Here is a 17,117-nt window from a genome sequence, read left to right on the forward strand (position 1 = left end):
AGCATCGTCTGTCACTAAAACAGCGTGAGCTCGGGACTGCACCAAGCTGTTGAGTGCTGTGTGAGTTCTGAATATTTAGTCTAAAAAAAATCGATATAGTATCTTTCTTGGCCTGCCTTACTTTGCTTCATGGAATTTTTAGTTTTGAAGTAGAGCCTACGTAGGACTGAGGCCACAGCTCAGAACAGAAGAATACACGCCTCCATTACATAGGTGGTCTCTTGCTCTCTGTAAGGCATTTATCAAGTACAGGGAGAGCTCGACTTACAACCACAACTGAGTTCCAAATTGATTGTTAAGCGAGACAGTTGTTAAGTGAGTTTTGCCCCATTTTCTTGCCACCATTGTTAAGTGAATCGCTGCAGTTGTTAAGTTAATAACAAGACTGTCAAGTGAACCTGGCTTCCCCATTGACTTTGCTCGTGAGAAGTTCGCAAAAGGTGATCACGTGACCCTGGGACACTGCAACCGTCATAAATACATGCCAGTTGCCAAGTGTCCACATTTTGATCATGTGACCACAACAGTCATAAGTGTGAAAAACAGTCATAAGTCACTTTTTTCAGTGCCACTGTAACTTTGAGTGGTCACTACATGAGTGGTTATAAGTCGAGGAGTTCCTCTAGAATTATTTTTATTGTGATTGTATTGATATATATGGATATTATTTTATATTATTATCTTTTGTGCCACAGTGGCGCAGTGGGTCAGAGTGCAGTACTGCAGGCTACTTCTGCTGACTGCCGGCTGACTACAATTTGGCAGATCAAATCCCACCAGACTCAAGGTTGACTCAGCCTTGTATCCTTCCAAGGTGGGTAAAATGAGGACCCAGATTGTTGGGGGCAATCTGCCGACTTTGTAAACTGCCTAGAGAGGGCTGTAAAGCACTGTGAGGTGGTATATAAGTGCTATTGTTATTGTTATTGCTATTCTACTGAGAAGACAAATACAGCTTTTCTTCAGCTTGTAAAAATGTCTTTAAGGCAGTCCCCCCATAAGTAATTTATAGCAGCTTTCTGAGTCACCCACCAGTGAATTAATATAAAGCTTATTCCTCAGTAGTGGCACAAAGACTGTTGGTTGACTCTCAAAAATCCTATGAGTGACTAGGAGGAAAATGACCTTATAGTAAATGAGATTCAAGCAATAGTTGTTAGGAAGACCTGCATTAAAATAGTTCAGATAAAGATTCGGAGAACAAAAACCATGGGAACAAGCTTCTTAGAGTTTGAAATGTAATATTTGTTCAAATGCATACATTGGTTGTTGTTTCTCCTCTAGAGAATAAGTGCTAGGGAAAATTGAGAAGAACATAAATAACTGTCATATTTTTGCCATAGAATATTTATTCAATTGTTTTCTGGTTCCTTAAAAGCTAGGCTGGGCAATCTGTGGAATTGGAAGAGAACTGATATCTAGTGCATATTTTTAAAGGAAAATTCAAAATTTCTGACATATAATTGTGTGTTTATGTGAACAGAAAGGAGCATTCTCACTAATACGTTTACGATTACTTCATGAAAAGATCTAGGTCACAGATGTAATTTTATCATGATGCTCTGCTCCTAAATTATATGCATATTCATTTGTCCAGGTTTGGGCAGGTTTTCTAAAAAAATCCTTGCAATTTTTTAATTTATGGAATAACAAGTGACTAATATTCATGACACCACTCATTCATTTGTAATATTTGTTCAGTGTGTTCTGCTGATTATATTTCTCTTGGGCAATCTCAGTGAATATTTTCTCAGCTCCATTTACCAGTCAACTTTAGGTAACAATTAAACAATTTATATCGGCGAAAAAAGAGAACCGATAAAATGTACTCAAATTATACAGTCAAATACAACCATCAGAAGAAAGGTCAGACACCATATACAATTATTTTTTATATTACACTATTTTATGTTACAGGTAGTCCTCAGGTTATGACTACAGTTGAACTCAAATTTTCTGTTGCTAAGCAAAACAGTTGTTCAGTGAGTTTTGCCCCATTTTACAGCCACAGTTGTTAGGTGAATCACTGCAGTTGTTAAATTAGTAATATGGTCATTAAGTGAATCAGATTTCCTCATTGACTTTGCTTGTCAGAAAGTTGCAAAAAGTGATTACATTACCCTGGGATGGTGCAGCTGTTATAAATATGAACCATTTGACAACCATCCAAATTTGGATCATGTAAGCACGGGGATGCTGCAAGTGTGAAAATGGCTATAAGTCACTTTTCTTCTGAGCCATTGTAACTTTGAACAGTCACTAAATGATTATAAGTTGACTACCTGCATATTGTTTATTTTGTGCAATATTGTTAATTATGCAAGGCTAGAATGAAAGAAAAAGAAAGGTGAGAAATAGGAAAAGTGACCAAATCTATTAAAGTGATCCTTCTTATTCTGGGATGTAATCAGAATAGAGCTGACAGGGACCTTTGAGGTCTTCTGGTCCAACCTCCTGCTCAAGCAGGAGATCCTGTATCATTCCTGACAAATGACTGGCTAGTCTCTTCTTAAAAACCTCCAGTGATAAACACCTACAATTTCCAAAGGCAAAGCTGTTCCACTGGTTAATTGTCTTCACTGTAAGGAAGTTTCTCCTTAGTTCCAGGTTTCCTGCTTTCCTGCTTGATTAGTTTCCCTTCATTGTTTCTTTTCTTGCCTTCTGGTGCTTTGGAAAATAAGTTGACCCCCTTTTCTTTGTGGTACTCTCAAATACTGGAATATTGCTATCATGTCACCCCTAGTTCTTCTTTTCTCTAGACTAGCCAAACCCAAATCCTGCAACTGTGCTTCATATATTTTTATCTCCAGGCCTTTAATCATCTTAGTTGCTCTTCTTTGCAAAGTCTCAACATCCTTTTTGTAATGTGGTGATCAAAACTGGATGCAGTACTCCAAGTATGGCCTTACTAAGGCTTTATAATGCAGTACTAATACTTCACATGATTTTGATTCTATGCTTATGTTTATACAACCAAGGGTTATATTAGCTTCTTTGGCTGCTGCCACACACTACTGGTTCATATTTAAGTGATCATCCATTAGAACTCCAAGATCCCTCTCACAGTTACTCTTTTTGAGCCAGGTTTCATCTAAATCCTCACTGCTGCTATCTAAAGAATGTATCAAGAACAAAACCCTAAGCAGCCAAAGGAACTTCTATAATACCATAGGATGACTCAAACACAGCTAATTGTCATCAGATTCAGAGTATCAGAAAATGTAGTTGTTCACACTAAATTAATTATAGTAGTGACATTCACAGCCAGACTTGTTGGTGTCCATTATCTTAATATATCTATTAGTACGATTCCAAACTATTATTTCCACTAAGTCTAGAGCAGGGGTCTTCAAACTTGACAGCTTTAAGACTTGTAGACTTCAATTCCCAGAATTCTTCTTCCAGTCCTGTTAGCTCAGGAATTCTAGGAGTTGAAATCCACAAGTTTTAAAGCTGTCAAGTTTGAAGACCCTTGTTCTAGAGGCAGGAACTTATATTGTCTTTAGTACCATTTTTATAGGCTTCTTGGAAACCCCAGAAGTGCTGCATTGGAAATCAGATGCTGAATTAGATATTCCTTTGGCCTGACTAGAAGAGTATTCTTTTCCAAAATTCAAATATAAATCTTAATAGTTATTACTTATCAATCACAAACTTAACATACCTTATGATCTTTCTCCAATTGAACCCATCCTCCATAGCCATATCTCTGTGAAAAGGAAGGCAGAGTTAACAAATACACATAAAGTAAGTCATATCTTATGGTTCAACAACTGGGTCATGTTAATTTAAAACCAAGCAAATCATTTCTTTTATATTCAGACTGTATAATATGCAGGTAGTCCTTGACTTATGACCACTGTTGAGCCCAAAATTTCTTTTGCTAAGTGAGATACTTCTTAACTGAGTTTTGCCGCATTGTACGACCTTTTTTGCCACTATGGTTATGTGAATCACTGAAGTTGTTAAATTAGTTAGTAAGTGAATTTGGCTTCCACATTGACTTTGCTTGTCAAAAGGTCGCCAAAAGTGATCACATGACCATGAGACACAGCAACAGTCATAAATATGAGTCAACTGTCAAGCAGCTGAATTTTGATCACATCGCCACAGGGATGCTGCAGTAGTCGTAAGTGTGAAAAATGTCCATACATCACTTTTTTCAGTGCTGTTGTAACTTTGAACAGTCACTAAACAAAGTGTTGTAAGTGAAGGACTATGTTTATTGTAGCAGTGTCATATTCTCCAGATGTATTTAACTTTGACTGGAATAATCCTTAGGTATGAGAAAGTTGCTATAACATTTTCATTGCTTATATAAAAGTATAAGTGACTATCAGTTCCACATACATACTTAAATACAAATCTATTTATTCTATTATATTGAAATGGAGTATTATTATTCGTATCTCCTTAAAAAGAACAATTATTTTTAATAGCGAATACTATATTACACCAACACTGTAATGCATTGCACTGTGAATACACCAGGAAAAATATGACAAGTTATATGAAGTGAAGACAGAAAGAAAAAAAACCTACTACAGTATTTTGCTGTTTAAATTTATATATGAAATGTAATAAAAAGAATATAAAACTGACATAAAAAAATAAATATTTATTTTATAAATATGAAATAAAATTATATTCTTCTAAGCACCCCAGGTTTGATAGAACCAAAGTCCTTCATTTAATGAGCAATCTTATATTTGAAGAATATAATTGAATATTCATATATCAAGGCAGGGGTGGGATTCAAATTTTTTAACAACCGGTTCTGTGGGCATGGCTAAGTTGGTTTCTGTGGCTTGGTGGTCATCTTATTGGCTGGGCGTGGCCAACTCAATATCACTCACATCTAGGCACGCATCTCCTCGCCTGGCCTCTCATGACTGTGAGGATGCTGCAAGTGTGAAAAATGGTCATAAGTCATTTTTTTCAGTACCATTGTAACTTTGAATGCTCACTCCACACAAGCAAAGTACCAGCAAAGGAGGGGGAAAAATCTCCAGAGAAGTTTCTGAGACAGGAAGTATAGTCCTGCCAAGAACGTAATAAAAGTTAATAGAAAGGCAGTTTCTGTAAGCAACACCAGAATGTTTCCTTCCTGCCTTCCTTACAGGATTAGGCCAGTAATTTCTTCTAACAATCGGTTCTCCGAACTGCAACCGGTTCTAGCGAATAGGTGCGAACTGGTAGAATCCCACCCCTGTATCAAGGTCTTTAACTTTTTCTTTCCAAGATGATATTGATCTATGTAATAAATGGAAACCAAAAGGAAACTAATACAAAACCAATGATCTAATAAAGTCCAACCCTATGTGTCATTTTGCTTTTGGAATTGGGTTCTTTCCTTTTCTTCCTCAACGTATGGAATGAATCTCATTTTTAAAATATAGAGTATTTCTATCTACAGTGGCCTTGGAGAAAACTGTCAAAATTCCGGTTTCCTGCTACAAAATGGGTGAGATCATTTCATTATCTTTAATTGAAAGAGAGATATACTTCATTTGATACATATTTGGCTTCCTAAACCTCACATAATGAGGTTTGCGATAGGGCAGATTTTTACACATCCTACAGTCTTCATTATGTAACCAGAAATAAAATAAAGATACAGTGAAATGATAATATCAGCTGAGCAGCATTTGTTAATAATTAGTGTAGTCATGTATTGATCCTCTGTTTGGCCTTGATGATTCAATAGTAGGGATGAAGGTCACCTTTGTCTATTAATATTTAAAGAGCAGCAAAAAGCTTCTAGTAAACAAGTAAAAGATCTCCTCATTCTTCCAAAGTAACTTTTCTTATGGCAGAAAATACCACGACAGAAATAAGGCCAGTTTTTCCTTTCCTTTACTTTCACTTCATTTGAACTATCTCATAATCACAAATGGGAAAAGTACTCAACATTTTTTCTTTCTACTTATAAAAAGGTTCACAAAGAGGCATTTTAAGAAATCAGTAACAACATCCTGGCATAAATCCTGCAATGTGGCTTTCAACTGACGTCAATCTATATTTGAGTTACATTTTAAAAGAAGCAGAATCGAAGTGTTAGCAACAGCGACGCATTCATTAATTGATTTGCAGGAATATAAGAGAAGATCATTGAGTTCTTAAACACCCATGTGAAATTTGATGCAACTAGTATTGCTTCAATTGAACATGAAGCAATACAACCAGTATTGCTTCATGTTCAAAATATTTTTGGATGTGAACTTGAGTTTGCTGAAGAATTTAGAGATCTATTCTTATAACAGAATGACAGGCAAATATTTTTGACAAATTTACAGCAAGACTATTTTCTCATTTCCTTCTCCCTAATCTTGTTCTGGCCATTCTATTCATGATTAACACCCTTGATAGTTATTTTCTCAACAATCACCAAACAGGTTAATTTTAACTGAACTGTTTTGATGGGTTTTGTTTTCTCTCTTGCTTCTTTTGGACCCTTTTTATTTTCATCCATAGATACATTTTAAAATGGCTTCTCTTGAGAACACGTGGCCTCTTCAGACAAATAAGTGGTCCATCTTTTCCAACATCAAATATTTTATGCAGTTGCACTGAACTATGTAAGACAAATAATTCTATTAGCCAACATTTTAATTGCCACATATTTTGCAAATCTCATATATAATTTTCTATGGCAGAAAAAAATTCAAGGTAATTGTAATACTGAAATGGAGAAAAAAGAGGCTTGCAATACAGCATGTCAAGCCCACAATTAAATTATTTTTATTTGAGGTTCTTTGGCTAATGCAATTAGTGTAATAGTGTTGCTCATAAGCAATTTAAAGCTTTGTAGAAGACATGATTTACATAATAAATAGTCAAAATGAAACACAATTTATATAAGTAAATAGAGTTAATTTGCAAAAAAGTGGTTTGTCATTTTTTGCAATTACACAGATGCTGCCATTCATGAATGCATCACAATCTTTTCTAAAAAGATCAGACAATGCTCAAAGCTTTATTTATATTGTTAATATCAATGTATCATTCAGAAAAACTAAATCCATCTAAATTTACTGAAGCTAGCTGCAGTGCCAAATATGTTACATGCTCTAGCAAATAATTTGGCTTACAATTGCATTGCACAGCAATCCATTGCTTTTCACTGATTCTGAATACAGCTAAAAAAGATGTTTATATATACTGAGAGCAATTTAGAGAGAATTCCAAGGATTCCATTGGCAAAACATCTCTTTGTACAATATTCAAACTCAGCATTCATCCCAGGCAATTTTCTTTTGGCCATAATACAATTAAAACTACACATTATTAATAGTCATAATCTGAATATAGTGGAATGTAACTGCTGAAAGTAAATAAATACTCTGACCTGTCTTTTTTTTTTTTCCTAGCAAAGAGCTGGTACAGAAATACACGCACCAAACTTTCTGCTTTACCAAGCAGTTCAATAAATTCAAATGTACACCACTGTTCAAAATATTGAGACACAGAATGTTTAAGTACCAGAAGCATTTTGAAATGAATATCTTCGTAATTTCTCATATTTAAAATTTGGAACTACACAAGATAAAGTTCTAGGTTTATCTAAGATAAACCATCAACAACAATCTAGAAGACTTCCTACGTAGGTTTTTTTTATATCAAATATCCAAAGACTGCCTGTGTTACCTGTTTCAGATCAGGCCATTCCTTAGGCAGAATGTGACAGTGTATGTCAATTTTCATTTCTGCAGGTTCACCTGATGATTAGATGGCAATAAAGATGTTTTTCCTCACTTTTTAAATTTCACTCAGGCCTGTGTGTTATTTGTTGATTAACCGAAGTGGCTGTTCAGGCCCTCCAACCATCTTATTGGGGTGGCTACCCTAATGAACCAATCAGGCAGAGTTTCAGGAGAACTGCACTGTGTAATATTAAGCTGCTAAAAAGTTTGCAAAGCCATGTAGCTTTATGACAAAATTGAGCTACACAAACATGAATTTCCTTAGATTAAACTGCCTGAGAGGTTCAACTGCAGGACAAAGTAGTATACATTTAATTTACAAGCTGGACAGCCTTTAGACAAAGTTAATAGCTAGGTTTTGGCCTCTGATCCCTTGGGTTTTCCTAATTTATCTAAAGCCCCATCTCTCTCTTTTTTAAAAAAAATCTCAGGTGGTTTACAATAACAAACACAATGCAAAATTATGTTATTGTAAACCACCTGAGATTTTTTTTAAAGAGAAGTTTTAGATAAATTAGGAAAACCTGAGACTTTGTCCATATTTGGATTAAAAACAATGTGTGAAATAGATTTAAAATCTTCAAACAGTTCTACTCTAGACAGAAGAGGAAACAGTTGGAATACTTTTCACAAAATAAAACAAATTGCCCAAAGCCAATTAAATTTGTTTTTTCTATAAAAAAAAGTCCATTTCCAGAATCACATGCATTCTAAATAAAACAAAATGAATTTGTATGACTCCATCCTTGAATAAAATAATTTCTTTGGGTAGAGGCAAAAAATACACCACTTTTAACACATGGGAATGAAATCAAACCTTCCACCATTCAACATCCTCCCCCAACTCTTATCATCTGACTTTCCTTTCAGCCAAATTCCGGGCAAAAGATTAGATATGGTATTTAAATAGATTTAACATCAAGATTGAAATTAGAAAAAGGCATCAGCCTGTTCAAATAAAGGAAAGATCTTCATGACTTTCCGTTTCTACCCAAGATTTCCTCACTTTCTACGAGGGAAGCAACAAGACTTGGGTTGCTGCAAAAATGTCAGTTCTAGAGGCAACAATTCTAATCCTGACATGCTTTCATCCCATTTGAAGGAAGGAAGGAAAGTGCACATAGTCCTCCACTTATGGCCACAATTGACCACAACATTTCTGCTGCTAAGTAAGACAGTTGTTAAGGAATTTTGCCTCACTTTACCACCTTTCTTATCATAGCTGTTAAGTGAATCACTGTAGTTGTTAAGTTAGTAACATGATTGTTAAGTGAATCTGTCTTCCCCACTGATTTTGCTTCTTAGAAGGTTGCAAAAAGTGGGATGCTGTGAACTGTCATAAGTACATGTCAGTTGCCAAGTGTCTGAATTTTCATCACATGACAGTGGAAATGCTGCAATGGTCATAAGTCACTTTTTTCAGCGCCACTGTAACTTTGAATGGTCGTTAAACAAATGGTAAGTTGAGGTCTACCACTATATATGCTATGTGGATGTGCCCCCAGAAAAATACTAACATAAAATATTTCTCTGAGCATAGATACATCTGGAGAAAATGGGTTAAATCCTCTCTCTTCCCAAGTTATAGTCCCAATCTAGACTGCTAGCTCTTACTTTTGACCTGGCAAATACAAATATAAGCACAGGTTCATCTTGAGAATACTCTATTAACTTCAACAATGCCAAATTAAATATAATGAAGTAGTTAAGAGATAGAGAAAAAAAAACACTGGCAAATTGCTGTGCAGGCATAATAGCTCCAGCTTGTAATTGAGAAAGATAAAGCACGAAAAGGAGTCACAAAAGAATGACGGAAATGAGGTAAATGTTGTTGCTATGGAGAAAAAGCCAAGGATAGTAGCATTGTACAATCTCAGCCTCTTGACTTCACATCAGGGGGAAAAAAAGGTGATTCTCTGCTGCCTGATAACATTTTTCAACAAAATATAATCAAATTGGATTGGATTGAAAGAATACAAAAATATTGACAAAACGGTGCTGCTGCTGGGAGGATATTGATTAGTTTATTCTATGGATGTTGTGAAATAAGTGATATCAATCACTGATCCTATCATTTTAGAGTAGGCCTCTAAGGTGCTTCCTCCCCCCCCCCCCCCCCCCAAAAGGCAACTGGACTTTCTTGTTTTTGTTTTTGTTTTCATTTGAAAACATTTCACTTCTCATCCAAGAAGCTTCTTCAGTTCTAACTGGCTGGTGGGGAATGGAGGGATTTATATGCCACTGATTTTAAGATTCACTGAAACAATATTGTCCTTGTTATCTTCTGAAAATTAAGTGTTTATGAATTCTAGTAGAGATACAAAATTGCAAAATTCAGGAAGAAAATCACACTGAATACGAGACCATCAGCTCCTCCTATCTTGTGTCTCTCTGTTGTTCAGGAGGCTGGGTTGATTGTACAAACAAAACAAAGCATTTTCTACTGAAATCCTCTCTCAGCAAAGTTCTTAACTATGAAAAAGCCTGGCCTTATTCACTGATTAAACAACAGGACCCAAATATTTAAAGGGTGTCAAAGCAGCTTTACTTCTACTTGAAAATTTCATTTTTCTGTAGTTTCTGACTTTTTTCTTTCCCAAAAGAAAAGTTTAGGAGAAAAATTACTTCATGGTATAGCTTCATGGGTAATGCTAGCAACTGTCCATCAAGAAGGATCTTAATTGTCCATTCATTGGCAATATATAAAGTTACAATTCAACTTCACAACCAGCCAGGGAGTTGCATAGAATATTACTGGAAGGGCCAGGTCTGAAAAAAAAATATTTATCCTTTTTTTGATTGGGTTTAAGGGTGAGAATAACAGGTCGTCCTTAATTATATTCTCTAACAGAGATTTTGTGGCATAAGGATTTTGTGGCATAGGGATTTTGTGGCAAATAATGGGAATGAAATAAATCTGCCACCCTCCAAACCAATGTGCCAAACTGATCAACAGCTATTGGAAACATTTAATTGCAGTAATTGCTGCCCATACAATAAATCAATGAAAAAGTACAGTAAAATATTTTTGATTCTTTTTAAGTAAGTTTCTCTTTAAGTTTTTGGACTTGTGTGGACAGCGGATCATATTTTAGATCGTAATTAGGCAGAAATTTTGAAAACAAAAAGATACATATACACTTTTAAGCCCCACCTTACATAAAGAACATGGTACGCCTGCAATTTCTGTTTCCTGGTCTGAGTTGGGAGATCAACCTTGCAGATCAACATTCTGCTTGATACTTGATTCCCAGCTGTAGAAAAGCTCTTTCTTAAGAGCCACAACACCAACATTTATGAACATTTATACATGGATTCCAAATGAATTGACTGAAATGCCTCATCTAGTTCATTGGAAGTTGGAAATATTGTAAGAGGACTCAGAAGTGTAGAAGCTGAACTTTATAAATCTGTTTTAAGGATTTGAAGTAGACAAAACGCACAGTCTGAGGATGAGTGCAATTCTGGCTGTATTCCCATGCCACATTCATTAATTCCTAAAAGTATCACAATTTATTCAACCCGATGTTCTGGATTCACAAAACAACCAAGCCATAAGTCTGTAGAGATTCTCAGTCATCCAGGTCATGAGAAGCGAATCGTCTTCAAAAGAAAAAGAAGGAAGTCCAGTTGCCTTCTGAAAAAGCACCTTTGGGACAACCAAGCCATAAATTAACCACATAGGCACATCGCTCTTGAGAAAAATGTAGCAGACTGATTTGTGGGTCAATGGCTCATGCAATCACAACCTTTCAATCAGAGCGTTGGATAAATATTTGGATATATAATACTGATTACCAGCTGTCAAGGAAAGGCAGCACAGAATGGGACGTTTATGAATACTGCTAGGATTAGTATGGAAAGAAAGAGTTATTGCTTCTGATGGGAAAAAGCCCACTCTTTCCTTTCAGCATTGGGAACTACAAACATTGCACTAAGCCATGGTTTGTTAACAAGTTATTAGGTAAAGAATAATAACTCTTTGAAAATAGCTAGTATATGATTCCCTTATTTGTAGATTTGTGTGATTTGTGAATTTAGTCTACATTCTTCTGATGGTACTTTTATTTTTTTATCCAGGGGATAAATAAACTCTGCTGAGTGAATGTTATCCAGGAGTTAACTAAAGGTTTCCAAAAGCTCAATGGAAGAGAGAGCAGAATGTAACAGTGTAGACCAAAACCTTGGAAGAATCCAGTTGAAGACGCTAGTCAGACTGATTATCAGTGAGGAATGTAATTCCCGCTAAATGTAGAGAGTAGCTTGATACAATACCTTGATATAATAAACAATTCTAACAATGGGAAGAAGTTTTTTAAAAATTCTAACATTTAACAAGGGTTTGAGATTGTCTGGGTTCTTGGAGTAGAAGAGTATAATTTTAATTTTTTGGGGTAGGAATTGAATTAGATCATTCTTTGTTTTATTAGTACTAACATTTATTTTCATTATCTTCAAGCAAATTTTAGAGAGGAACTCTCTGTTTTCATTATTATTGTTTCTGAAGTATGCAGTGATGATAAAATGACCATTCACAAAAAAATATCTTTAAGGTTAATGGACAATGCCATCTAGTGGCATGACCCATAACTAAATTTCTGCCTTAATATTTAGATTGACAAATAGTACTTCCAAATGACTACTGCATATTTTTGTAAGTTCGGTGTCCTACCGATAGCTTAAAGTTGCCTGTTCAGATCTGAAAAAATGGCCACAATTCCCAAACTGTGCTGAAACATCCTGGTAAACTCTGAGGGTTGCCAAGGGATATTTTGCTACTTAATAAATGAAACTGTGATGCTTTGGAATACCACAACACACAGTTGGGAACCATCGGGAAGCCACCGATTTAAAACATTTGGGAATTACTGTGCTAGGAAAAAATAATCATCTAAAACCCAAAAACAAACAGAAAGACTGTGATTAGTTAATAGTATATAATTAATATTTTGAATATTAACATATTCTCTCTCTCTCTCTCTCTCTCTCTCTCTCACACACACACACACACACACACGCACACACTCTTTCAGGATATGTTATGCAGAGCAAGAAAAGGCAAAGGAAATAGTAAGCCAGAGAAAGGAATGAGATAATAAAAGGAAATAGTTATATTTGCTTCTTGTCAACATACTCATTATTTCTCTCCATACCTTTTTATTCTTGCAAACTACCTTTGTTTCCACCCCACCTGTAGACATTTTCATATGTTGTTTAAATGCCCACCTATTAAAGGATCTCATCAAGTCTATTCAACCATGATTTTCTTGGTCTTTCCCTTCATTTTGATCCAGTCGCTCGTTTCATATATTTGTTTTTAAATTTAATCCTCATCCATATTCTCTAAATCACCTCATTGTGCTTCTATTCAACCCACCTTCATACAGCATCTATTCACTTTCCCCCCCTATTTCCTGTATCTTCCCACAAATACCATCCTAGTTCCTCTATGGATTTTCTATTTACTTCTACTACTCTTGTCTTTACTTCACTTAATCCTCCAGGGAAAGATTGAAGGCAAATGAGGTCCAGTCAGAAGAAGAACATCCTGGTTTCAAAATCTAAGGGACTGCTTTGGACAAAACTCAGCAACACTTTTTCATGCGGCTGTTGATAAAAATAGGCTCACCAACATGCTTGCCAAAGTCCGATGATGGGTATGGCACAAGAAGAATTCTTGTCTTTACATTTATGTAATACATCTATATGTATTTACTTCTACTACCCTTGTCTTTATATAAGGGAACAAACCAACAGTTTTTCATTTGTCAGGTATAGAGGCAGTAAACTCATGTAGGGAATGTAAATATATTAATATTCAAAATATCAATTACATACAATTAACTAATTGCTTGTTTTTAGTTTTAGTTGATTATTTTTGCCTAGCACAGAAATTCCCAAATGTTTTCAATTTAATGGTTCCCTACTTCAGCATCTACACCAACATTTTTAGCATTTTTAACATTCCCAGTATGACTTTCTTTTCATCATGTTTTTTTTTTGAATGAATGTTGATAACAATTTTCTCAGTTTTATAAATCTTTTACATAACATAACATCCTCCCCAAAGAAATCTCTAAAACATTTCTTTTCTATTTCCTTACTATATTTTATCCCGAATCATTCCATCGCTCTTATTTTTAATTCCATTTACTCTGCTGAAAGCTGAGTTTTTGGGTCTCCTTATCCACTTCTAAAACCATTTTTGTTTCCATCAAGATCATTTGCATTTTCTCTCCCACTTTTAACTGCTCCTTGCTAATCTTTTTTTTTTCTATATACCTTATAACAGATTTAATTATTTTTTTGATGATAATGGATCACTTGACTGGATGGGTTGAGATTTATACAGCCATGAGAGCCAAAATTATACTGGAGCAGATAATAACAGATAACAGCTAATCAGAGTTGGAAGGGACCTTGTAGGTCATCTAGTCCAATCCCCTGCCCAAACAGGAGACCCTACACCATTTCTGACAGATGGGAGTCCAATCTCTTCTTGAAAGTCTCAAGTGATGGCGCTCCCATTGTGTTTCTATGCCATCCTTATTTTTATTACTGATTATGTACCATCATGTTGGTGTCAGCTCTTAAAGATCATATAGATAGATTTTCTCCATGGCAATCTGTCCTTTACCTGGTCCTTTTCATCTTCCAATGGTGCATACATTGCCACAGAGTCAATCCACCTTGCTGCTGGTCATCATCATCTTCTCTTTCTATCCACCTTACCCAGCATTAGTATCTTCTCCAGTGACCATATTGCACAATGGGTGCAGAGAAGGATCATTTGAGCCTGGTCATTTGTGCCTTGAGTGAGAACTCTGAGTTTATTTTTTTTTTTTGATGATCCATTTGTTTGTTTTCTTGGATGTCCAGAATATTTTCAGGACTCTTTTCCAACACTACATTCAAAAACATCAATATTTTCTTTGTCCCACTTCTTCAAAGTCCAGTTTAAGCTTCCATAGAGTATAACAGGGAACACCACTGCTTGCACTATTCTAATCTTCACTTTTTATTACTATAAATCTCTTAACGATAGCAGTATCATTTATTATTGAAATTCTCTTCTCCTTTACTTTGAAACATCCCATTTGGGTGACTCCACACATTTCCATGGTAGTTTGTAACCTAAAGTGCCAGAGTTTTTACATCTTCTTTCCTTCTATATCCTCTTTACAAAACAATATGTGTCTTAACACTTTGTCATATGGCGTGCTTTCCCTTCTTGTTCTATTTTCACTTTTGATTTACTTCTTTTGTTCTCTTCTATATATTCCCCCCAATACATTCTTGACATTAAAAAAACATTGTCTGTCACACATACAGGATATTTCATCACCCTTGCATCCTTCACTGATTGTTGCATTTTCATAACAAATGATCAGATAATTCCCACTTTTAGATTTATTCATTTGACATATATTAGGATGAATAGACCTGTCCTCGGATGCTCCTGAGTCATTCTGCTGATTCATTTCTGGGTCTCCAAAGGGCCCAATTTATTTATTTTTTACTTTCTCATCTTGTTCCCATCGCTTCCATTCATACGAGCTAATGTAATAATGCTTTTCATTGGATTTCATTCATTCCTTATTTAGTAACCATTCAGAGTTGTAACAGTGATGAGAAAGTAACTTTGCCACTAATCTTCGCATTTATGACCTTTGCAGGTGTGAAAGCAAAAGCGAGGTTAAGATTGTAAACTTGCAGTTGCAATTTCATTTTATGGTTGTGTTGCTTGTTGATCAAGTTGCCAGTCTGAACTGTGGTTGCTAAACGAGGACTACCTATGTTGCATATGATAATGTTTTCCCCTTCCTTTCTTGTAAGGTTCATGTGGGTAGAATATTAAGCTTAAGTGAATTTATTTCATGTTTATTCTTGCTTTATGGCTGAAATCTATAAAAAGCAGTTCATTCCAATGAACAGGACAGGAGTGGAATATAGTTCCAAGTAAACATTACATAGTATTAGTCTGCAATCTTATGCTCCCTTACAATAATTTTGTGGTCCCTATGTTTTATTTGGATTTTCTCCTCCAAGTATAAAGGCTTCCAATGACATCCTAGAAAGGAATCTCCTTGGCAGGTTTCTGAACGGATATTTCTGACATTGGAAATAGCAGCATGCCAAGAAGTAGGAAAAAGATAGCTGGGAGGAGGGATTAGACCAAGAAAAGAAGGTGCCAGATTTTTAATTCAATAGGCTTCTAACCTTTCTTGGAATTCTGTCATGTTCCTCCCTGGGGGGTAATCTGAATATTTTGTATCACTGTGATAGGAACATGATCAAGGAAAAATAGTTTGTGGTGTTTTTTTTTTAAGGATGGAGTGATGTAAGCATATCTCTGTCTTGATTTCCACCTGCTAAGTGGGAATAGCTCTGAGAGCACTGGTGATCTCTGAGCCGTAAAGTCTGAGTGCTTTGAAATGGGAGACAGAATTGCTATATAAATGCTAGAATTGGATACTTTTAAAAATACACTGCCTTCATTAAGAATAATAATTTAGGGCAAGTAGTGCATTGTCCAGATGCTGCAGATTTCTCCTTGGATTAATTTCACATTCATTTAAAATATATAGGAGACATCAGTAATAAAAAGAGAAAAAATTGAAATCCAAGACATAAATGTATTTGCTTAATTTAAAATAAATAACATCTACACCATATTTAGTTGCTTAATTCGTGATTTTAGCTCACCCTTGGGATATTGTCCTGTGCTAGCTTGTTTAATTAAAAAAAAAAAACCTTGTTAATTTAAAAAATGCTCTCACAGGTACACATTACATGATGTTTTCACATTAAATTAAATGCAAATTGTGTCTCAGCTAATCTCTTGCAAATTAGGTTTTGTGAGTGAGTGTTGCCTGCCCAAGTCACACAATCCGTGTTTGTAGCACTTCTGCTGTTATTCTTTTCAGCTCTGAAGAAGTGTGATGCCAAGAGGAAGAGAGGAAAGAACAGGCAGCTTGACAAAACAAGAAATACAGAATCGAGAGTAATGAAGTTAGAAAGGAAGCTGCATATTCAAGGACAGATGATATACTAATTTTGTTTTCAAAGCCAATGACATTAAATCAAGGAGATTGTAGCACACCATTAAAAATATATCTAAAGAGAAAAAAGCACTTGATCAGACAACTTTGACTTCCTATCTTGTGCTAATTCATTATGGAGGTCAACTTTACCACAATATTTAGTTTATTGTCATTGCACCTCATACAACGAAATCAAACAACATCTTCAGTGCACATCATGACCATGAAAATAAACACACACACATCCTTCACACTCCACACATTGAACCGAAAACCCCCAACACCGCACCAATGCTGCACTATACAGCAGAATTCAAAAGAGCTACTGCCCTGGGATAGAAGCTGTTTTTCAGCCTATTTGTCCTTGTTT

The 17,117-nt window shown here is 35.5% G+C and overlaps 1 protein-coding gene across 3 annotated transcripts in view; it reads right to left on the minus strand.

Annotated features, from left to right (window-relative positions):
- The window catches only part of ACMSD (aminocarboxymuconate semialdehyde decarboxylase), a 31,229-nt gene extending 23,414 nt beyond the window's left edge, over positions 1-7,815 (minus strand). Inside the window, exons 1-2 of one of the 3 annotated variants that reach the window (XM_026665389.2) lie at positions 7,648-7,815; positions 3,665-3,709 (exon numbers count right to left, since the gene is read on the minus strand). In XM_026665389.2, coding sequence (XP_026521174.2) covers positions 3,665-3,709; positions 7,648-7,704 — 102 coding nt within the window. In that variant the 5' untranslated portion in view covers positions 7,705-7,815. The remainder of the gene's footprint in view (positions 1-3,664; positions 3,710-7,647) is intronic. The other 2 variants (XM_026665388.2, XM_087950119.1) reach the window with 2 other exon arrangements.
- Positions 7,816-17,117: the final 9,302 nt, after the last annotated feature.

This window comes from Notechis scutatus, chromosome 1, assembly GCF_049901735.1.
Source record: "Notechis scutatus isolate UNSWTSFEM ecotype Mainland chromosome 1, rNotScu1.2, whole genome shotgun sequence".
NCBI lineage: Eukaryota > Metazoa > Chordata > Lepidosauria > Squamata > Elapidae > Notechis > Notechis scutatus.